Source organism: Branchiostoma belcheri, unplaced genomic scaffold, assembly GCF_001625305.1.
Source record: "Branchiostoma belcheri isolate BF01 breed outbred unplaced genomic scaffold, Haploidv18h27 scaffold16, whole genome shotgun sequence".
Classification (NCBI taxonomy): Eukaryota; Metazoa; Chordata; class Leptocardii; order Amphioxiformes; family Branchiostomatidae; genus Branchiostoma; species Branchiostoma belcheri.
Genome location: NW_017803046.1, coordinates 3268597 through 3291676, shown reverse-complemented (window position 1 = coordinate 3291676; position 23080 = coordinate 3268597). Strand labels below are relative to the sequence as shown.

General features: G+C 40.6%; 4 protein-coding genes and 1 pseudogene across 5 annotated transcripts; 3 read left to right on the top strand and 2 right to left on the bottom strand.

The window, feature by feature from the left end:
- The first annotated feature begins 11 nt into the window (after nucleotides 1-11).
- Nucleotides 12-2092, top strand: LOC109465953 (beta-1,4-galactosyltransferase 2-like). 2 transcript variants are annotated; one of them, XM_019763442.1, is made up of 2 exons: nucleotides 12-94; nucleotides 873-2092. In XM_019763442.1, the coding sequence occupies exon 2, from the start codon at nucleotides 984-986 to the stop codon at nucleotides 2061-2063; it is 1080 nt and encodes a 359-aa protein (XP_019619001.1). In that variant the 5' UTR covers nucleotides 12-94; nucleotides 873-983; the 3' UTR covers nucleotides 2064-2092. The 2 variants fall into 2 exon arrangements, with proteins under 2 accessions (XP_019619001.1, XP_019619002.1); XM_019763443.1 differs by having other exon boundaries at nucleotides 16-94; nucleotides 876-2092.
- A 1026-nt stretch (nucleotides 2093-3118) lies between these two features.
- Nucleotides 3119-4127, top strand: LOC109465919 (annotated as a pseudogene).
- Nucleotides 4128-5662: 1535 nt separating this feature from the next.
- Nucleotides 5663-8654, bottom strand: LOC109466102 (ribosomal RNA-processing protein 14-C-like). Its single transcript, XM_019763726.1, has 5 exons — nucleotides 8221-8654; nucleotides 7726-7851; nucleotides 6925-7373; nucleotides 6602-6760; nucleotides 5663-6217 (listed from the first exon to the last, which is right to left on the bottom strand). Exons 1-5 carry the CDS (start codon nucleotides 8345-8347, stop codon nucleotides 6092-6094), a joined length of 987 nt encoding a protein of 328 aa, XP_019619285.1. The 5' UTR covers nucleotides 8348-8654; the 3' UTR covers nucleotides 5663-6091.
- Nucleotides 8655-8672: 18 nt separating this feature from the next.
- On the top strand, nucleotides 8673-12119 carry LOC109466103 (glutaredoxin-2, mitochondrial-like). Its single transcript, XM_019763727.1, has 4 exons — nucleotides 8673-8794; nucleotides 8829-8892; nucleotides 9975-10226; nucleotides 10984-12119. The coding sequence occupies exons 3-4, from the start codon at nucleotides 9975-9977 to the stop codon at nucleotides 11110-11112; spliced, it is 381 nt and encodes a 126-aa protein (XP_019619286.1). The 5' UTR covers nucleotides 8673-8794; nucleotides 8829-8892; the 3' UTR covers nucleotides 11113-12119.
- Nucleotides 12120-16361: 4242 nt separating this feature from the next.
- Nucleotides 16362-22711, bottom strand: LOC109466101 (parafibromin-like). Its single transcript, XM_019763725.1, has 17 exons — nucleotides 22535-22711; nucleotides 21811-21916; nucleotides 21482-21520; nucleotides 21145-21238; nucleotides 20936-21015; nucleotides 20714-20775; nucleotides 20396-20499; nucleotides 20106-20218; nucleotides 19881-19997; nucleotides 19603-19678; nucleotides 19372-19436; nucleotides 19067-19124; nucleotides 18791-18914; nucleotides 18305-18466; nucleotides 17994-18094; nucleotides 17618-17759; nucleotides 16362-17225 (listed from the first exon to the last, which is right to left on the bottom strand). Exons 1-17 carry the CDS (start codon nucleotides 22663-22665, stop codon nucleotides 17189-17191), a joined length of 1611 nt encoding a protein of 536 aa, XP_019619284.1. The 5' UTR covers nucleotides 22666-22711; the 3' UTR covers nucleotides 16362-17188.
- Nucleotides 22712-23080: the final 369 nt, after the last annotated feature.

Genomic DNA, 23080 nt, shown 5'->3' with positions numbered 1-23080 from the left:
ATTCGACAGCACGCGCCGCTGTGTCATACCTGGTATCTCTCTGTTCATCTTGGAAAAACATCATCTCACTGACGAGATCCGTACATATTCACAGGTAAGTCACACTGGCGCTATACATGTTGTGTTTGGAGAACTTAGGATCAAGTCAAAACTTCCGAATGGTGGCTAGGACCTGCGAGTTTATTAGCTAAGACTGGAGCAGAATTCTCGACATGAGAACTGAGAAAGTTCGTTTGCTAAAACTGACATTGATCAACTATTGGCACGTTTAGTTTCACGTTTAGGATTTATAAGTCATCTCGTCACTTTTCGTGATTACATAATTATATATCCTAGCATATATCCTAGACTACTAGGCCAAATTATTGTACACAGTCGGACTGCGACTTACTCTTGAACCGTACGTTACACGTGCCTTAAAAATCTAAAATGCACCTCCAGCAATAGGCTTTAAAAACAATCAGTTAGAGGATTTCAGTGGAAATATATCACCACATCTGAGGACATATAAATGTACCGCACAAGTAAATACCCGACCCCTGGCATATTTTGGAAATATCGATGTCATCGCATGACATGACATCATAACAGGATATGTAAACAGGTATGGGTGCCTGGCACGCGCGCTTATGCTGGTCTATCATAATCTTAATTGTAGTCGTTTTCAGAGACATTCATCTATGCATCTTCCTTTCTTCGTGATCATCTACGAGTACAAAGAACGAGTCTGAAATCTTTCAAGTTTAGTAAAGTACAGAATTATACACATTACACGTACAGTACTTCCGTGAGTAGCAAGAAGGAATTACTTTTTTCATCGATATCATCCTCTTTGATTTCATTCATAATCATCCACTTTTTTCTCACCACAGCAGAATTTTACTGGATGTAAAGAGCGAACGGTACACATTTCGGTCGAGAACAGCAAACATCACTGTACAGCAAATATTGCGGACAGCAGTGGTCCTCAAGGTCAAGCTAAGATGGTCCGGCTGACGCGCTGTTTCTCCAGACGCAGGTGGAACGTCGTCTTACTGCTCGCGCTGTCCGCCATCTTGATTCTCCGTCTCCTTCATCAGAGAAGTGAGAAACGTCTACTGAAGAGTCAAGGCCTGAAGGGGCCAGACTTTCCAGATCAAAACAATACTTCGTGGGCAGAGAGAAAGATTGATTCATTCAAAACAATCATGTCGGCGTTTCAGGATGACCAATCTAGCGAGGAAGAGGATGACATTCTGGAAACAACCCCGCCATCAAATGAAACCAATGAAGAAGAAGAAGAGTCCGACTTTTTCGGAGATGAGTGGATGGGTATGCTTGACAACGTGCTGGTGGGAGGGAGATGGGCTCCCGACGCAAAAGCGGGAGGCAGTTCGGAGAAAATCGCCATCGTGGTCCCGTACAGAAGCAGAAGGGATCACCTGAAGATGTTTCTCTTCTACATGCACCCCTTTCTGCAGCGGCAAGGTAGACACTACGGCATCTACGTCGTGGGCCAGCGCGGCGTGGAGCACAGGTTCTGTAAGGGCATCCTCTACAATATGGGTTTCATATCGGTGTTGAAAGATGACAGCTATGATTGTATCATTTTCCACGACGTCGACCTCATACCTGAAGACTACAGGAATGAGTACACTTGCGGGGACACCCCCAGGCATCTGTCCGTGGCCGTGGACACCTTCAACTACACGCTGCCGCACGAGAAAATCTTCGGCGGAGTCGTGGCCATGACGCCGGCCCAGTACCGACTGCTGAACGGTTACTCCAACCGGTTCTGCGGCTGGGGAGGGGAGGATGACGACATGTACAATCGGCTGGTCAAGCACAAGCTCCAGGTCTCGCGCCCCGAGAAAGACGTGGGGAGGTACACGATGTTTGAACACCGGGGCACGCCTGAGAACAAGAACCGGTTCTCTCTCCTCGAGACCTCCGACTTGAGGGCCAACAAGGACGGTCTGAACAGTGTGGGGAAAACCAGGGCTAAGATAACCTCCATGTCTCGTCAACCGTTGTTCACTCACATCGTAGTTAGCGTGGCGAAGCAAAGGCGTTGGAAACACTAGGCTTTTTCTATAACATTATAAACACAATATACTTTTCAGATTCTCTAATTTAGATAGTCATCCAGGAGCTTTTAATTTCGTCACTTTTCAGACCAAAACCATGTAAAGCAAATTCCACAATTGTCATATGATATTTATACACTAACGTGTGCGCAACACGTGTACATCAATACTATCATAAAACAACTAAGCAGGCTAGCTAGCTATAGGCATTATTATATACATGTATGGCCGATTATTGCCGATGAAAATAAAGTCTGTTCGTTCAGACCCCGTCTGCTCAGTTTTCGTTCTTCCCTCTCTCTTAGAATTTTCCTCCTTAAGTCCACTTATTTTCTCCCCTGCCCCACCTCTAAGCACTTGCACCTGCCCTATGTCAGATCCACTCGTACTTTCAAACGCGTCAGTTTCTGAACGCCATTTGTACCATTAACAAACCGAGCGTTCGACTCTCAAGCACCCTTAAGACTCCTGACACTGTTGTAATGAACGCACCGCTGCTTCGGTCTAGATTGAAAACACGTCTCTACCCATTTCTCTATACGTACCTCTACCGTAGTCAGTTTCCATTCACCCAATTAATTACTAGTACATCTTTCGACTATTTCAACGCATCGAGCTATCTGCTAGTGGTTTGATGTTATTGCCCTATTTTAATTCGGGAAACAATCATGTGTTTACGTTGTGAGTGGTGGATGTAGGGCTTATTGTGATTCCTTAGCCTAACGCTTGTATGACATAGCGATGCCATTTGATATGGGCGGGTCAAGCCTTTGTTTACCTTAACGTTACCCTTATACCTTACCCGATTTGGTGCACGGTTTGCCGCAGGCTTGTCGATTGTATGCGCGGTTGTGACAACATAGGTGTGTCGAGAAAAGGGGAAAGTGCAACTGCGCTACTGAGTCGAAACCTCGTGATTTTGGCTTAGGATACAGTAAAATATAGTTCTATACTTCTTGACCTGGTAAAATAAATCCGGTGAACGAAGAAGACCACCGTTTGGTTCCGCTAGGCGGCCCGTGAAAGAGTAAACACGCCGGGACAAGACCTTTTGTACGTGAGACACGGCGCGCCCATGTGAAGATGCCCTGGCTACCACGTCTCACAAGACGGAGGTGGAAAACTCTTGTGCTCCTCCTAGTTTCCGTCGTTCTCCTGCTAGAAATTTTGACGTCGCGACTGAAACTCAGAGATGATGACGGCAGCTGCCCGACAGAACCGCCGGATTTAAGAGGACCCATTGAGGTAAATATGCGGGATGTACCTGTACTGACCGACGTATCGATGGATCATTCAGACGTTAGGGTTGGAGGGCACTGGCGTCCTCCTAACTGCACGGCTAGACACAAAGTCGCTGTCCTAATACCGTATCGCGACCGCCGTGAACATCTGCACATCTTCCTAAACCACATTCACCCCATCCTGAAAAGACAACTGTTGGATTACGGCGTCTACGTCATCGAACAATATGGCGACGAGCCCATGTTTTGCAAGGGTCTGCTCTACAACGTCGGCTTCTCGGAGGTTCTCAAAAATCACAGCTACGATTGTTTCGTTTTCCACGACGTGGACTTGCTCTTGGAGGATGACCGCAACGCGTATTCCTGCTCTGCATCTCCAAGACACCTGTCCGTCGCGATAGATAAATTCAACTACACGCTGCCTTACAAACAGTTGTTTGGTGGGGTCACTGCCCTATCGGCCTCTCACTACCAGACTCTGAACGGATATTCCAACTTGTTCTGTGGATGGGGAGGGGAAGACGACGACATGTACAAGCGACTCGTCAAGAAAGCCTTGAAGATTTCGCGCCCGGAAAAGAAAGTGGCCAGGTATAAAATGATGCGCCACGAACAAACGAAACTGAACCCGAGCAGATTTTCCCTCCTGAAGACATCACAGAAAAGACTTCCACATGACGGGCTGAAGAATCTACACCTCATGAACTATGAGCTAGCGTCAGTACACCGGTATCACCTATATACACATATTGCTGTGACGGTTTTTCGTAGAAAATCACAGGGCACTGATAGTTTGGTTACAAACACCACCCTCTCGTAGCAACTATTGTAAGAAAGCTCCTTGTACGATTGAAAGGCGATAGCCAGTGTAGAGATTTATACCGTAACGTTTGTAGTACAATGTACTAGTATTCATGCAAGTCTTTAGAAATCATGTGTTGACATACGAGATACAAAATCACTTTATTGGTCGCAGTCGGTGCTACTGAATTGAAAACCAATTTGCAATCAAATTAGGAAATCCATTACAAGGGAGATTACAAACATGGGCCTATTATTGGATACAATAAAAGAAAAATACCTCGTGGGGTCTAATTTAATGACGACCTTTATGTACATTGTCAAGTAACTACAACTAAGTACTTCTAGTAATTTCTCAATGTGGTTGAAACGTAGGCGTGGGGAAAAAAGGGCCAAATTTTGGACAATGGAGTTCGACCGGGTATACTGGACAGGTTATCACTAGACTGCCAGAAGGTCATGTTATCTTTAGATACCACAACGATCTTATCAGTATCATGTGCTATAATCTATATGTTTATTGTGACAAACAACTTAGTTTGTGTTACATATACCCTTATTTCATGTCCTCTTCCGTTTCTGCACACCATGTACCAATAATTCCCGTTCCATATTTCCGTGGTGCCGTTGGTATCAGTGACCCACTTTGGCTGGAGCACGGTGTAGTGTATTGTTTAAACAAAAGTAAACCTACACAACGGACGTGGTTATACATTTGTGTGTCAGCAAGGTGTTTTACTTCATGGCAGACTGCGTGTGGAAACCGCTCGACTGCCGAGCGCAAACATTCCTGTCATCATAGCCCATTGCCAGGGGAGCGGCCATGTAGGACAATGGTTGATAATGTCGACTTGGATTTGTTGCACCTGTGACTATACATATGGTTAAATAATTACACCCGATAATGACAGGGCATGTTCTCTGTTTAACCTTCTTGTATCAACAGATGCCGTGCACATGGCTCGTTTTGACTCTGGCTTATATATCCAATCATGACCAAATCTTAGATGTGGTTTTGTTTCTGACGCTAGTGAATGGGTATTAATTTTGTATGAACCACACGACAAAGTTCAAGCAGCGTTGGCCAACGTTCATATATTATTCAAGATGTCTATTGAGGAATTAAAGATTAACTGTCAGAGGACAGTCTATCAAAAACACAAGATTAATAATTAACTACAAAGGTAACATTTGGGAAGCAAATGCATAACGTTTACCTTCAAATGGTCTAGCACAACAAATTACTGCTCTGCTTTTTTTTACGTTAACACATTCATAATGTATCTATAGTGATCAGTTTCTCCAACTGTCCTGCCACTTGCTACATAATCTAATCCAACACAACAGGGTATGGGCTACAGCACCGGTTTCCATTGTGGTTCAGGTCATTGACCTAATTTCTTTAGAAGGAAGAGGATGAGGAAATGGAACAGAAACTAGAAAGATATCATTTGCACAGCAAATGCATCCACACACACAGAAACACACTGACACCTTGGCAAGGTAATACAGATCATGTTATACAACGGTCATATACATTTTCTGTTAAATTGCTGCCTATATTATGACAGGAAATTTATAACTTCTACAAATGGGTATGGAAGCACTGGTCATATTTGCAACAAATAACTGGAAATTCAATATTTTCTACCTGTGGGTGTAAAATTGAAAGAAAGACCTGAACATTATTTTCTGTAGAGAACAGAATCTAAAATTGCATCTTAAACAGTAGTTCACATTGAAAAATATCTATTTTGTACTTGACAGTTGACATCCAACATGTAGCTGCTAAAAATCACTTTTTAAGATGTCATTTATACAGAGACTATGGATTATAATAATCCAAAACAAAGGGAAACTGATATGACAATAACTTCCAATTAGAGCAAACTATCATCAGGCATGTTGTTAGAAGAATAGTAGGAATATCAAAAATTATTGTACTCTCCCTTCAGTTATAATATTATCTTTTACAAAAAAATGCTAGAATCCAGGTATGACCCTTCCTTTCTTCTTGGCCTTTTTGATTTTGTTGGAAACTTTCTGTTCTTTCCGAGCCTTGAGGTTTTCTCTTCTCTTATCCTGCTTCTTCTTAATGTTGGCTTCAACCTGTGAAAAATGAATAAACATAATTGTCATAAACTATTAAAGTAGTAATCTTTGCATACATTCAACAGCATACCATGGTGACATGGTCTCTCAAAGCCCAACATACTAAAATGATAATTGCTATACTCGCGAATACAATTCTACGTACATTTAACCTTCATTTGTAATCCGTAATTCAGTAACAGCATTTTCTGCTGATCACTTTATTATGAGTATCAATCATAGCAGTGTGCAGCATTCAAGTAGCAATGATAAACACTTTTTGGCAAAGCATCAGGGGTGGAAACCTTCTTTCTTCTTCTAATTGTTTGTTACTAATACCCTTAATTGTTTACCCTGTAACCACAAGGTTCCAGAAAAGAATACTCTTCTTATGTTTCTCACCTGGTCCTTCCTCTCTTTCCACTGTTTCTTACTCTTCTTCTTTATCTGGTCTTTTCTTTTGATGCTCTTCTTCAGCAGCTCTGGATCGTCCTTCAGTTTGACTCCCTGAGCCTTCTGTAGGGCCGACTTCCACTTGGACTTTTGTTCAACCTCGTGTGCCTGAAGACATAAAAGAGTTTTTAAAAGACTCAGCCATTGTTTCAGAAAATCAAAATGAAAGATGCTTAGCCTAAAAACATAAACTATGAACAATGTTAATATGCTATAAAAATAGTAATATTGGGTCTTTTTATGCAGTGCCAAAATATGGTAAAACTTCTCACCTTTCCTAGATCTTCATGCTTGAGATCTTTTATCTTCTGTTTCTTGTCTTCAGCTTTTGCCAACAACTTCTTCAGGTGGTGCTTGGGAGATTCTTTGCTCTTCTTCTTACCACCTCCAACATCACTGGTGAAGTCAAACTTGCTGAAGACCAGCTTCCCTTCTTGATTCAACACAGGAGTGCCGTCAGGTTTCTTTGCAGCCGTCCCTTCTTCAAAGACCTTTCCTTTTGTCTGAGTCCCAGTTTTGTTCGCCATCTTTTTTCTCTGCTTCTGCTTCTCTTTCTTGGCTTGTCTCTTTGACCGCTGAGTTGCCAGGTCTTGTGGTTTTGGCGCCTTCCTTACGGATTTCATCTGCTGAATCTTTGCCTGGAGTCTCTGCCGTAACTCCTCTTTCTCAGACCTGTTCTGTTGTGCTTTGTTCTTCTTGGAGGGTGCTTTTACTTGTTCATCTGTAGGGGTTGATTGTGTTTACATTACTTAACAGTCCAATAAGTGATGAAGAAATGACATGCATTTTCAATGAATCAAAGCTTTTGACATTTTGGTATAAAATCAGCATACTCTAGCAATGTTTGTCGGTCCTACTGTACATCAATATACTATACTGCGATCGTTTACCAGATACCTTTGACCCAGTGTTGACATCACACTTTAGAGAAGTCATGTGACAAGTCTCACTGGGTCAGTCTATTGAAGAAGACCAGAGTGACTGGACGAAAGTTCTAGGTGAGAACAATCTCTTGTGTTGGATCAAAAGTTTTGACTTTTAATATACTATACACGAGCATAAGCTAAGCTAACCATCACTGTCTGGTTCCTCCTCCTTTGCCATGTCTTCCTGTAGCTCAGTGACAGTCTTGTACTGGTTTGGATCCAGCCTCATCTTCTTGTGCAGAGCTCTCTGAGCAGACTTAGTCAGAGGACCACCTGATAAAAAAGCCATATAATACATATAATTCAAAATTTACATATATTTCAATTTTATGCCATAGCTGCCATAATTTTGGTTGAACCTGCGAAAAATCTGACATATTGAATTTGTATGAAGTATATACTATATAGTCATTGCATTTGCGAGGATAATAAATTTGTCGGTCCTGTATTGCGGACAAATCTTACATCATAACGTTACATCATACAATTTATACTCATATATCATAGGACAAGCATCCTGACTATAAGTTGCAATAATTCATGTAGTTCTAATACACATATTTTTAAATATGTTAATTCACCAACTCATAATATATTTTTTTACAAATAATATTATGTAGATTCAACGAGAATGAAACTCACCTTTCTCCTTGTTTTGGCGTTTCCTTTTTAGCTCATTGTTTTCGAAGTAGATTTCCGGAGGGATTAAATCTGTCATCCGCTTAAAGTACAAGTTTGTCTGCTCGAGACGCTCCATCAAAGTGGCCATGTTTCCTGCTTTTTGGTATCCAACCTCAAATCTTGTTGTCCAAAGAGTGCTCGCCCCCCTCCCCCACTAGACACGCGTGCGCCTAGCTATTATTTAATAAAGAAGTTTCAAACAAAAGTCCGACTTCTTCAGCGTCCTTCGCGTTATTTTTCTCCCCAATCAATAACAAATAATCTTTTCCACTTTTCCGCAATGAATACAGTATTTTCAAACGCGGGAATTTACAAATTTTGGCGAAAATTAAACAGACGAAATTTTTTCGCACATGGGGGCAGCCATGACAGTTTGGAGCCTGCAGTTTGCGGTGCATTATGGGATACGGCAAGGTGAAAGGTCAGTCGGGAAGGTCGAAGGGTACGAATGGAAAAACACAACCTCATGAGATTTACAACTTGCTTGTAAACTGGTTATAAACACTGCTCACGACTGTCTCCAAGGTGGGCTTACATATGTATGTATACAGTTGTATACATGTATACATATGTATTTCAGTTCACTGGACTTTACTTTCTGAGTTGTGGGAATCTAATCAAGATCTATGGAAGGTAAGAAGCAGTTTGGCATTCTAGACTGCTTTCTGGTGTAACTGTGAAACGTTATATCCTTGAACCAAAATTTATGTGAAGTTCCGTTTTGTAAACAAGCGTTGCAATGCCATTACAATTAAACATGTATATGTTTTATTGATATTACGAAATCTGAATATTAGGATATGTCGTGTGGACAGAATAAACCCAGATATCGTCTCAGGGAATGATAATTGATACTAGTATGGTATTTTTTTTACCATTTTACAACTCACACAAGGTTAAGTAACGTTACAGCAGATGCAGTTTTGTGTTAGATATCCATAAATGGTTTTCATTGACGTCATGATAATTATATGAATATCATCGACTTGGTAGTAGGCGGATTAAAAAAAAAGTTAAACTGATTATATAAAGTAGCAGCATGTTGGCATGTTTAAGACCCTGTCTATACGGAACCACCCAAGGCGGTTTACATGTGGTTTACCCCGAAGCCGGTTTCAAGTGGCTCCGTCTGAACGGTCCAAAATCACATTGAAAGCGCCTTCGTCTGGAGCCACTTCTAGAGGTGGTTTCGAATCGGTTTCCCCGCATCGCGATTTGCGTCTGAACGCAATGTGATTTCAATGTGACTTCGCCTGGTCATGGATTACGGAGTGATATTTCTTTTTTATATGCAATACCAACTTTTACGTGGCAGCAACTTACAGAGCAGTAATGGTGAAATAATGTGTCCGTTCTAGGGCGAGCTTCACCGCCTCTGGCGGGACCACGTCGGCATTCGGCCGAGATAGGCTGGGAGGGGGGCATCGGCAATCATGTCGTTGAACATCTGACATTAATAACACGCCGCCTTGCGTGTTATCATCAAACAGCAATAAATGTAGCGCAAGAGCATTATGTTCGGACACGGTTTCACAGGTGTGTGTGGCACGTGGACCAGATGTGAGGAATGTGAGTTACCCGAATCGCGCCTTGGGTGGTTCCGTATAGACACGGCCTAACAGACTGTCACTGTAATTCAGCATGGCAGATGTGAAAAGCCTGAAAATGGAATTGAATGCCCCATGTTTCACTGTGCTGTGCTCTCTCCCTCCCAGATGGGTGGCAACCAGTCCATGAGAAAATCCAGGCAGGACCTGATCGTGAACCCGCAGGCAGCCCAGTTTGTACAGGACAAGGTCAAGGACAACTGTGTGACAGTGTTCTCCAAATCCTCGTGTCCCTACTGCAAAATCGCCCAGAGATGCCTGGATGACATTGGTGCAAAGTATGAGGTGGTGGAACTGAGCAGTAGGGAGGACATGTCAGATATACAGGATGTACTCATGGCCATGACTGGGGAAAGAACAGTGAGTATGCAACTTGTAGAACAATGTTGTATTTGAGCAGGGTCCAAAATACTGGGTGCATGTGCACTAGGGCTGCGGACCGGTACACTGTACCGGTCCAATACCGTACAAATCGTTTCGGTACAGGTCCAAAATACCGGATCATGACGTAACGAGTATATACCGAAATAGCTAGTTTACACCATGTATATGACTAAAGATAGGTAAATCCTACCACAAAGACGAAAAATTAGCACTGGAAAAGACGTAAACACCGTCGATTGATTTGAGATCCTCAGTCTCACGAGACATCGCGAGAGTGTGGCTAATCCAGGGTTGTGATTGGTCAACAAACTCAAATCAGGTCATAAATAAAGATACTGACAAGTTGTCAACACTTTATTATTGTTTCTTTGTCTTGATTGAAAAAGTGAAGAACACGTGTTAATTTGTCAAATTGTTCAGGTACAGGTACAGGTCCGGACCTGTACCTAAACCTCTGTACCGGTACCTGTACCTGTACCTGATGTTACGTTTAGGTACGCAGCCCTAATGTGCACCTTGGAGCACCCAAATTTGGAGCTGTGGACCCAGTTTTTTTTCTGTGGGTGTACCAGAATATTTTCATAGGTTTACGCATTTAAATACCCCAGTTCCCCTGTACTTGAAATACATGTATCGCAAACTTGGTAGAATGAAATATATGTAGATTGCACACAGTTTGCACATTCGTAATGATTGTGAAGAAAATACTGACATCTCTGATATGACTCCACAGGTCCCTCAAGTGTTCATCAACGGCAGCTGTATAGGAGGAGGAGCTACAACCAAGATGTTGCACCAAGAGGGCAGGCTGCGCAACCTGGTCCAAGAGTGTGGGGGACTTAGACAAGATGGAGAAAATTAGGATTACTGTTTTTAAAAAAATCTACTTTTTTGTAACATACTGTCTTGTTATAGTGATGACTATTCTCAAGGTTTCTTTTGATGCTCATTTGTCAGTACTCAGGAAAAACTATTCTTTTGCAGTCAGTTTTCAAGTATTTGATACCTTTGCTTTGCATCAATCATAGAACCAGTAGAATTCCCAATGAAATACAAGGAATGGGTTTCATCTCCAGTGAAATGTTATCTTTTCTAGCCTTATGTTGAAAAATATAGAAAGAAATGAATTTATTTGATGATGCTATATCAAGATTCTATTATTCTAGGTCTGTCTAGAAAACTAGCATTTGCCCTTGACAAACTCTACTAACTCACTCCCTACCCAAGTATGCTGGAAACAAACTAGTTACTACCGTATAAGCACATTAAGAACTAGCATGGTGTAATAGAAACCAATGTTTTGTATAGGCTATTGGGTTAGTACCTACAATGTATATTTATTAGCAGTTTGTTATGTATGACCAAAGCTTTGTTGCATTTTTCATACGCACTTGCCAAAAATGTATACCACATTTAGTTCCCATGATATTCATGGTGTTTATAAGTTTCTAAAATAAAAAGATACATGTACCATTGTATATGTACTAGTAAATGTGGTATCTGACTTATTGTATGCTTGATGGGTGATAGGGAAGAAAAAGAATGCCATTTGATGATACAATGAGTTGGCAACATTGCCAGAAATGCTACACTGACTAAATGTATTAGATTTAGTCCTAGATTAAAGAAATGTCCACACAATGACTGAGACAAACCCTTTGACCAAAATGCTGTAATGAGCCAAGTGAAAAAGCCATATAAGATTTCTCACAGAGAAGAAACAAAACTAAAGAAAATTGCTACAAACAAATGCCATTGAGAGACTTTGTCAAGGAACACTAATGGCAGTTAACTAACACATTTCCTCTTACACAAAAGCATTAAACACTTCTGAGTATATGCTATGTGATATATCTGTTGGCTAGTACATGTATGTTGGCTAGTACATGTTCCGATCCGTCCGGGAGAAGGTTGCGGTGCTCAGGGAGAAGCAGAAACTGAAAAACCACAACGCTTACGAGAGAGTGTACCTGAGATCTGCGAAATCCCACACCGACCGTCTCATAGAACTGAACTTCAGGACAATCCTGCGAGAGATTCCCGGCGGCAACGAGTACTTCATCACCGGAAGCGGGCGAGTAAAGAAACGGGAGACTCGTGATGCTAGCACCGACAACACTCCGTCATCTCAACCGTGAGAGCGCGTCGCCCAGCCGGTACGGGACCAGATTCGCCTTGCTCACTGGAACGTGAACGGATGGACTTCTCTGAACTGTAAGTTAAGAGAAACTGTGCTGCTACATTTATCTCCTGATATTATATCAGTGAACGAAACTCATCTGAAAGACAACGATGTAATTGAACTTGAGGGGTACGCCTGGTATGGTCACAACAGAATGGTCCACCACAGGGCCCCCAGGGGTTCTGGTGGTGTTGGTATATTTGTAAAGAATGACCTGTTTGACTCTTACAATATTGTTGTCTTAGACAAAGATGTTGATGGAATACTAGGCCTACAGTTTGAGCATCGTATTTCAGAATACAAGTTTGTTGTGTTTTCCTGTTACCTGCCCCCGGAGCAGTCTCCATGGGGACGAGATGCTAATGAATTCCTAGGCCACCTGTTGACTCAGATGTATGCTTTGGAGGATGTGGACAGTATTATCATATGTGGGGATCTGAATAGTCGAACAGGTGGACTAGACGACTGTATTGTAGAAGTGGACGGGATCCCGCCACGTGAAATTCTTGACACTACTGTTAACAATCATGGCGCCAGTTTAATTGAATTCTTGAAGGACTCAAAGATGTGTATGTTGAAACCGGGAGAATTTCTCCGACAAATAACCGTTTTACTTCTGTGTCGCCAAAAGGAAGGTCAGTTGTTGACTACATTATAGCGCCCCATGATTGTCTTGATAACTATTTTGAATTTGATGTATTGAGTCCAGCTCACCTGGCTGAGGCATGTGGTACTTCTTGTATGAGCCTGATAGGTGACCGTTGTAGACTTCCTGATCACTCCTTGTTATTTGTAGGATTTAATGTGAACATTCAAACTGAAGAGGCCTTACAATCTGTACCACAGGCTAGTGCTAAGGCTCGCTGTAAACGTAGAAAGGTGACAGAAAACTTTTTGCGCTCTGATATAAGCCGGAGAGCGTTGGTTAATCTCATAGACCGTATACAAAAAGTGAATAAGTCACAACAGGACATTGATATGTGTTATGACTCGCTTTGTGAGATTATTTACAATGATTTTGATGTAAATGTGAATTGTCATAATGTAAATATACCTCGGTCTAGAAAGTTGCATTGCCCTGGAAAGCCTTTTTGGAATCCAGAGTTAGATGGGTTATGGGTTCATATGAGGGATGCAGAACGCGAGTATACTAGATGTACAGGAAGCAGAAGGTGTAAAGAAGAGTTAAGGAATGTCTTTAAGAAAAGACAGTATGCCTTTGATAAGAAACTTCGCTTCTACAAACGGAAATTCCAACGAGGTCAAGTATTAGAGCTAGAGTGTTTAAAAACTGATAACCCCCAGCGATTCTGGAACGAAGTAAATAAGTTGGGTCCAAAAAGAAGCACTAAAATCCCTATGAAAGTGGTAAATGAATCTGGAGACTTGATACAAGATGTGAAGTCAGTTCTGGATAGATGGGAATCAGATTTCTCCAACTTATTTGCTGGTAATAACGCTGAAGGTGTATTTGATGATGACTTCTTCCAAGAGATCTGTGCTCTTAAACATCGGCTTGAAAATGAGATGAAGGATGTATCGTACTCTCCGAACCCATTCCTTAATGCCCAAATCACACTTAGTGAGGTCACAGCAGCTGTGGAAGCAGCCAAGACAGGAAAAGCAATGGGTATAGATGAAATTTCAAACGAAATGCTGAAAGCACCAGACATTCTGCATATTTTGCATACTCTTTTCCAAACCTGTTTTGAAAGTGGCATCATACCCTCTGCTTGGTACAAATCGATAATTAAGCCCATCCCCAAGTCATCTAAGAAAGACCCCAATGTTCCCTTAAACTACCGCGGGATTAGTTTAATGAGTACTGTATATAAACTTTACTCAAGTGTTCTTAACAACAGGTTAACCCAGTATCTAGAGTGCTCAAATCTACTCGAAGATGAGCAGAACGGTTTCCGTAAAGGTAGAGACTGCATTGATCACATTTACACAGTATGTACGGTGATTAGGGCCAGAATGGAAGAAGGAAAGTCAACTTTTGCTTGCTTTATTGACTTTCAAAAAGCATTTGACTGGGTAAACAGGGACCTTCTAGCCTACAGACTCATCCAAATGGGCGTTGATGGGAAATTTTTCGAAAATATATTATCTCTGTATAAATCCCCAATAGCCTGTGTAGAGGTGAATGACTACCGTACACACTGGTTCCCCACTCCTTTCGGAGTAAAGCAAGGGGACGTACTATCTCCTACATTGTTTGCTATGTATGTTAATGACCTTGCTCAAAATGTCAAAGATTCTGGTTTGGGAGTCAGGTTTGGTGAGAAGACTCTAAGTCTGCTGCTGTATGCAGACGACATTATTATATTGGCAGATAATGAAAGTGAACTGCAGGAACTGCTAAACATTGTAAATGACTGGTGTTCTAAGTGGCGGCTCATGATCAATCAAGGAAAAACACAAATAATGCATTTCAGGAAAAAAGGAGTAAGAAGGAGTTCCCATGAATTTAGATTTGGAAATTTGAAACTTGATTATGTGAGCCGGTACAAATATTTAGGTCTTTTCTTAGATGAACACCTGTCTTTTAATACAGCTACTACTGTTCTTGCAGAGGCTGCAGGGAGAGCTCTAGGTGGGGTTCTGGGTAAAGTCAAGGTTTTAAAAGACTTGGGTTACTACACATACACACAACTCTATGAAGCGTGTGTTTGTCCCATCCTTGACTATGCAGCTGGTGTCTGGGGATACAAAACAACTGAGAAGTGTTCAGTGGTGCAGAACAGAGCAATTAGGTGCTTTTTAGGGGTGCACAGATTTGCACCTGTTCTTGCTACAACAGGGGACATGGGCTGGGCGCCCTGTGAAATAAGACAGCAGGGGTCTGTAATCGCTTTATGGAATAGACTTATCAATATGTCAAATGATAGAATTACAAAACAAGTATTCTTATGGGACTTTCAAAACCATGGCCCCTGGAGTAGAAATGTCCAGGATATATTCTGTAAAGTTGAGCAAGAACATGTTTATCTTAACACATTGAGGGGTGACATTAGGCAAATTAAAGGGAAGCTTTTTGACTTATACAAGCAAGACTGGGCAACCAAAGTACTTTTGAAACCTAAACTTAGAACATATGCTCTGTTTAAAGATACTTACTGTATAGAAAAATATGTAACTATGTGTCTCCCCAAACGCCAAAGATCATTGTGTGCGCAGCTGCGAGCTGGTATTTTACCTATCAATATTGAAACTGGACGGTACCAGGGAATTCCTGAGGAAAGTAGAATGTGTACCATGTGTGACCTGGATGAAGTAGAAAACGAAACACATTTTCTTTTTTACTGTCCCTTTTATGACGATCTTCGAGAAAATATGTTTCGTAAAATTTATACAAAATCACCTGACATCATATGGGAAAGAGATGAAAATAGAATTAAGTGGCTCTTTAACGAGGGTGTATCTGACCTAGCAACTTTCATTTATCGAGCGTGGGGGAAAAGAAGAAAATACCTGTATTCATAACACATCAACAGTTCTCACCTTTTGTTACTTCTACACATTTGTTTTCTCTTATTTATATTTGATTTACCTTATGTACTTGTATTTATTTTGTGAAATCTTGGTTCTTTATCAAGTTTATGTACAGATTTGTTTATTTGCATTTATGATCTGTTATGAGTTCACTCTGTTCTGCTTAATTGTATATAGCCTAACTTTATTTGTGTTCACATTTTGTTTGGATTCTGTACCTCTGTTTCTCTGTTGTTTATGTATTATTTATTCTCAAACGGTGTCGTATAAGCCCACACGGGCTGGGCGTGGTATGCGCACGACACGAAAATAAAGTTTCATTCATTCATTCATTCATTCATTCATTCATTCATTGTATGACCCATTGGCAGTACTTTCAGTCAGATTGGTCATTGTTTTACCTGCATTTACCTCAAGAAAGTATTGACTTGCTGTTTATATACAAGCTGATTCAAGAATCATTTTTAAGTCTGTGTATTCTCACTTCTGTTTCTTGACAATACATGTTTTACCTAACCTCTCTAATTTGCAGCCAGGCCAACAAATCAATCAACGCTCCCTATAAAAATATTGAAGCAGGTAATTGGATAGTACCTTTTCTATTCTAGGTCCACCTTTCAATTTTTTTTTACATAATCGTTTGCCAAACACCAATACCCTATTCCAAAAATATCCATCCATATCGATTTACACTTGAGGCCGGTACAGGTTAGGTCTATCACACACGATTTTTTACAGGTATTGTATGTTTCAAACAAGGATATAGAAAGCAGCATTATACAAAAGCTGGCTTGAATTGTGTACATAAGCTTATGGAGTCAAAATAATACAAAGTATTCTAATTGCAAGATTCTAACTGGGTTGGTATCAGTGCCAACCACTGATTTCCATTACACATTTTTTTACAAGTCATACATCCATGATTTTAAGTCTCACTACTACAGTATTGAGACTCAATATCCAATATCTTCTAATGCATGCCTCCAGAAACATCCTTTGTTCAAAACAGAACCTATGGGAGTGAATATATTGTAACCTACAAGCAATTTACTTACAGCTTAATCAATATATCATAATGATCTTTTGGTAACTACATGTATGCTATCTTCTTAAATACAAAGTTTTGCCATCCAAACTATTCTATGGTCTTGTTTATCTGAGTGACAGAGTGTAGATTAATTGAATATTTGGGAAAACAGGAAGTAATCATTCTTTTTTGGCATGTGTTTTTGAAGATTTGTCATGTCCAGATGGTGATGTTTTAGAATCTCAGGTGTGGCTTGTGCTTCATCATGTATCTGTGGAAACAAAAGACAACAGAAGTTAAACATACGTAAGGTTCTATATTCACATTTCTACATTGGAGGCATACTTTAAGACTAGATACCTAGATATCTAGATGTATGTATCTTACATATGAACTCATAAAATCCTTTCTAAAAGCTGTTTATGCAGAACTAAAGATAATCAATTATTAGTTGATAGATGAGTCATTTACTTGCAAAAGATGTAACCTATAAAAGGAAGGATGCAATCTAAGGTTTTTATTAGGAACTGCAGGGGGTTTTTTGTTTGAGACTTTTAAAACCTTTTTCTCAAAAGGTTTCTCTCCAATTTTCTCTCCAAATTTTTTTTGAACATTTTTTTTGGGAAATAGACTTAGAACCAAAGTATAGATCTGTTAGCTTACTTGTCCAACACCTCCCAGAATCTGAGCAGACTGGCTCTGTCCTTGTGTCGCTTGTGTCGGCTGAGCTCCAGGACACACACGTCCCACTTCTGGATGTTCGGGTCCAGCTTCAGCTCATCAAACTTCAGGTGAAAGGCACGGACTGGGGGGTTTAAAAAATGGTGAGATCCCAAAGTCACACTACTTAACCTCTCAGATTTTCAGATTATCACTTTTGGAATAACTGAATGACTAGTATTTCTGCTGATCATCTATACCATTTAGTTGTTACTTTGTGAAAATCATTATGACCATTCTCAGAATCAATTCGAGTTAACAACAAACTGACTAGATACATAATTACACACAGAGAATTAAAGTATGTTTCTGGCCCTACTTCTGCAGAAGATGTCCACAGGTGAACCATCCGGCAGCAGCCATGGCCACCCCTTGAACTGCCAGGCAGGGCCCTGACAGAACACTGCCACAACACGCTCCCTGTAGACGAGAACAACATCAGTTTAGCACTGGCTATGATTCTACATGACTTTCAACAGTTGATAAATACTACTTTTTCTCATAAACATGTACAAGAACTGTCATACTGTCATACTACAGATGGGATGTTAACCTTATATGCGCAAATACAACCTTCTATGAGATGTTCTGCCGAAGTGCTATAGAACAGGAGTATGACCAGGACCGTACCATTCGTCGCCGGTGAGTTTGTTAGGGGTGTCGATGACTCTGTAGGGCACGGTGACGTTCTGTGTGACCCCGCCCGGCTGGACCACCTCCTTCCTCCGCTGCAGCAGTACCTCGTTCTCCTTCTTCATCCCCATCTGCTTCTTATTCTCCGTGCTCACGAATCTGAGGACACAAATTGGATTCTATGTTTCCACAAAAATGTTATTATTTCTTATTCTCCGTGCTGACTAATCTGAGGACACAAATTATATTCTATGTTTCCACAACAATGTTATGACCAATCTTAACTGTACCAAAATTGTTACCATCTTTCAAACTAAACTTCTTTCCACATTGCAATAGGAACTTTGAATTGATTATTTGTATACACATTAAAAACAATTCATGCTGAAATCTGTAACTTTGAATAGAACTTTGCTAGCCTGCATCTATAGTAATGTATAAAGAAAGCATTCTCGGTCAACAAGAAAATGTGACATGTATTACTTGAGGTCCTGTAGCACGTCCTTGGCGTTGTAGAGTGTGATGAGAGATGTGCTGGCAGCAGGGATGATGATGATGGGGGTACGGGAAACCCTCTTGGCAGGCTGCTGGGGTTTGGCTGCTGACACTGTTTTCATACGTCAACAACAAAATAACTGTGATTCCATACAAACACTGCATATTAGTAAACTTTAAAAGACATTTCACAAACTGTTTTTATGAATTATGAAAACTTTATTTTGTTAACTCCATGGAGCAGGATCTCCAACATAACGTTACCTGGTCTGGGGATACTCTGTGGCACAGGGACCTGGGACTTCCTGGCAGAGGCTCCTTCCTGTGGGACACAGAGTACAATGTACATGGATTTTATTCAGTTTTATTGAATCAGGTTTTGGCAACGTCATACTTATCAAAATAAACTACTCATAAGAAATATCACAGAGGAAACTGTAAGTTACCATTTAATATGGAGTACAGTTGCTCATTGGATGTGTCAGCCACCAGTAAGCTTGCAGCATACGTGGGAAAGGGGCCTGACATCTTGACAGCAAAATCAACCCAAGAAAAAGAAAGAAACTCACCGTCACAGACTTGAGAGTCATGCCGTGGTATGTACCCATGGTGTCAATCTTGAAACCCTCCGTTTCTGTGGGAAAAGAATGTGATCATCATTACACAGACATGCAAAGTACACAAATCATAACAATGGCAAAGGCTTGCACTTTGAATGGAAAGCAACCCACATGTGGATGGCTACTCATTCAGATTAGCTTGCTAAAAGTTTTGAAGTCTTTGTTGAAGACGACTTTTACCTTCCTTCCCCCTGAATCGCTCCTGATCGTAACGGTTGTAGGCTGCTGGAGCCTGCTGGGGTTTGCGGAAAGTCTCCTGTAAAATAGAATTAAAGATTTAAAAAAATTACGTCTGACACATGTTCTGAATTGAGACAATGTAACAATGCTACATCGATATTTTTTCCAGAATCTGCTCCCAAGGTTAAGAGAATACATGCATGAGGGCATAGTTCGTTGCTTTTGTTTTCGTTGCTTTTGTTTTCCATCAAGAATAACTCCAGGAAATGTCTCCACACCATTCTGCTGCTGCTGCTAGTGCTTGATGTTGGTTGGGCGCTGCTTGTCTCTGGAGCCCGGCCCTCCTCACGGGCCTTCACAGACTGAAGGATCGCAAAGATGTTCTTGGCAAATTGCTGCGAGGAGACGAAACAACACCGTTAGCAACAAAGCACACATGATCACCATTTTCAACTTATGAAAGACAGCAAATAGGACAGTTTAGATCACAGGGAATTTCAAACCTTTCCAGAACTCTGTAGGATGGTGGTTCTGTTTCTCCAGACTCGCTCTCTGCTGACAATGTCCCGAGTCACGTCAACCTCAGCCTCAACAAAACTACGGGGCTCAATCAGACCTAGGGATTGACAAAAGGATAAGGATTATCTTATCTTATGTTCTATACATTTGACTTTTAAACGAAAAAAAGTTCAAGCATTAGCACTCACAATCTAATGACCAGGTTCTAACCAGCACAATGTATATGCTTCACTATAAAGGGCATACTATAAAGTATATTGCACAGGACATTTACCCAGTTCCAAGTCATCATCTGTCTTGATAGTTGTCCTCTTCCTGGCAAGACGTTTGGCCTTGATGGCAGCAATCTTCTCCACAGACATGGCCTCTGACAAGGACCTGGACAAGTGGTCATGGGTTCAATTCCCACTATCACACACACTCACACTCACTCACTGTCCGGTTTATCGTCTGTTGTTCCCCGTCTTCCGAGGGTTAGACGTGCTTGCATAATTAGCTCTACGAAGTCATTCGATAAAAACTTACTTTTAAACCTATTCGGAAATAAATAAAAAGAAAGCCTCTGTCCCTGAGGCATTGCCATAAAATGTACCTGATCTGTTCCATGTTGACAGTTCCCTCCTTTGGTGTTTCCAGTCGAGCAGCCAATCGCTCCTGATTAACAGAAGAAAAATACCTTTAGAAGTTAGAACATCATGTCTCTTTGCTACATGTAGATCTAGATGTACTAATTCTTCTGTAGAAATTGCATAAAAAGAGGTAATGTTATATCTTTTTTACAGAGATGAGATACAATAGGAGGCCCAAAGCATACCTTGTCCTGCATGACTTTTGCCATCTCGACCTTTGGCTTCTTGAAATTGTCTTTGTCTGCATCTTCTGCTGTTCGTTTCACTGGGGGTTAAAACAGACCAATGTTATACATCATGGTTCTGAAATGGCACTGCAATTTTCTGCCGATAAAGGATGATTATCAAACAGATTTTTTAAAATCTGGTCATGATTTTAAAGTCATTTCTGTACCTTGTGTGGGTTTCTGTAGGGTGATTTCGAGAGGAGCACTTTTGTCAATGCTCAGAGATGTGGATGTTTCCCCATTCAGGTAGGCAAGCAAGTCCTGAAACGTAAAGGAAAATGGTATGTCACAAACAATATGAACAATATAAAATCATGAAAAAAATTCATGAGTACAAGAGTAAGTCTATATTTTCTGCCATTGTATACAAGTAAATATGATTTACTTGCCTTGACTTCTGCTACATGTACATTATGACATATACAAAGCCAAGTACTACATAATTTTATACAAATGGGCATCACAGTAAGATTTTACAATGGAAATCAGTAAAAAAAGATGTACCTTCCTGTCAGGTCTTGTGATGACAGGAATACTGTCAGCCTGTGGAGAAAGGAACAAGGAAAATTATGACTATTTAAACACATCTTTTGTCCTTTTGAACAATGCAAATATTTGTATGCACATTGCACAAATAACTTGTGGTAAAGACTAGATATGTGCATCCTGGTCATGTGTTGATGCCTGCAATACTAGTAAACACCTGTGGATTTCTACACATGTGTAAAGGATGAACTTATAGAAGTATAACATCCTACATGTGCAATATTAGACCACACTCATTATAACCATAGTGTTTTCTAAAGACGATGTTGAGTGAAAGTTGACCATACCGCAGCTCTCCGCACATAGATGGGATGAGCCAAGTGCACGTTCTTGAGCAGGAACAAGATGGATTCCAGGGTGTAGTACTCTTTAGGAGTGCCATCTTTGCCAGTTCTGTACAAACGAAAGGACAAGTTAGATGTAGCGTTATACAGCAACAAGTGTAATTTTTCAAGGATTCTTCTCACTCAGAATAATATATGTATCATATGCATGCTCATATGCAAACAAAATGTTACAAATTATTTAGTAGCTTTAATTTTTTGTCTTCCACTATGTTAAAATAATTTATACAAAAATGTTATAACACTGCATCTAACAACAATATGCACAGATACATGTTACCCATTCTGTAAGTTCTATAAGTAGGCAGCAAACGTCAGAATGGAACGTTATGTTAAAAGTCCATATCTAAAGATAAATATAAAATTTTGTCGACAACATGCACAACGTGGTGAAAAAAGGAGCCATGTCGTCACAAGGTTTACTGCCGCAAAATGCAACTATAAAAGGATAACAGTAACATAGAAGACACACAAATTTAGTAATAGACATCCTCTCTTCCTTTCCTAAATGATATTTGGACTTGTTATTGTTAAAATGTGATAAGAGATGTTAAAGCAGTTTCGTCGATATCTCTCTGAAGCGATCGGGACTTGAACCATGCAAAAATCACCAACAAAAAACGCGCGAAAAAACTCTTTGAAGTGGGGATGTGCAAAATCTACTTACCCCCAGATCAAGTAGTTGGTCTTAACATCCTTTCGCCAGGAAAAGTCACCGAAGATGACCTCGTCGTCGCGCTCTATGATCTCTTTTTTATTGATGTTGTACTGACGGACAATGCTCAGTGCGTCCGCCATGATGCCCTGTTTTCCTCTACTTCAACGCTGCCAACCGCAACAAACCAACTTCACATGTACGTTATAAATGAGTATAAAAAGACTAAAAAGCAATAAATAAAACTACTCTTGTGCCAACTTATTTTCGGCTTTCGAAAAACAAAACATACATGATGTATTACCTCCAAAATATCGGAAAGTTTGAGGTCCTGAGCTTTATGGTTTGATGCTGTGATTTTTAATTAGAGGGCTGGAAGAAGCTGGAAAATCACGAGAAATACAATAAATTGAATATTGCAAGATCAACATTCGTTTCTGACCATATCTCTTCGATGAAAGCTCCAAAATAAATTGAAAACTTGATGCAACATAGTTTCATTTTCGAAATTTTGACCTTGTAACCCTTGATGACGTCATGAATCCTAAACTTGAGGTT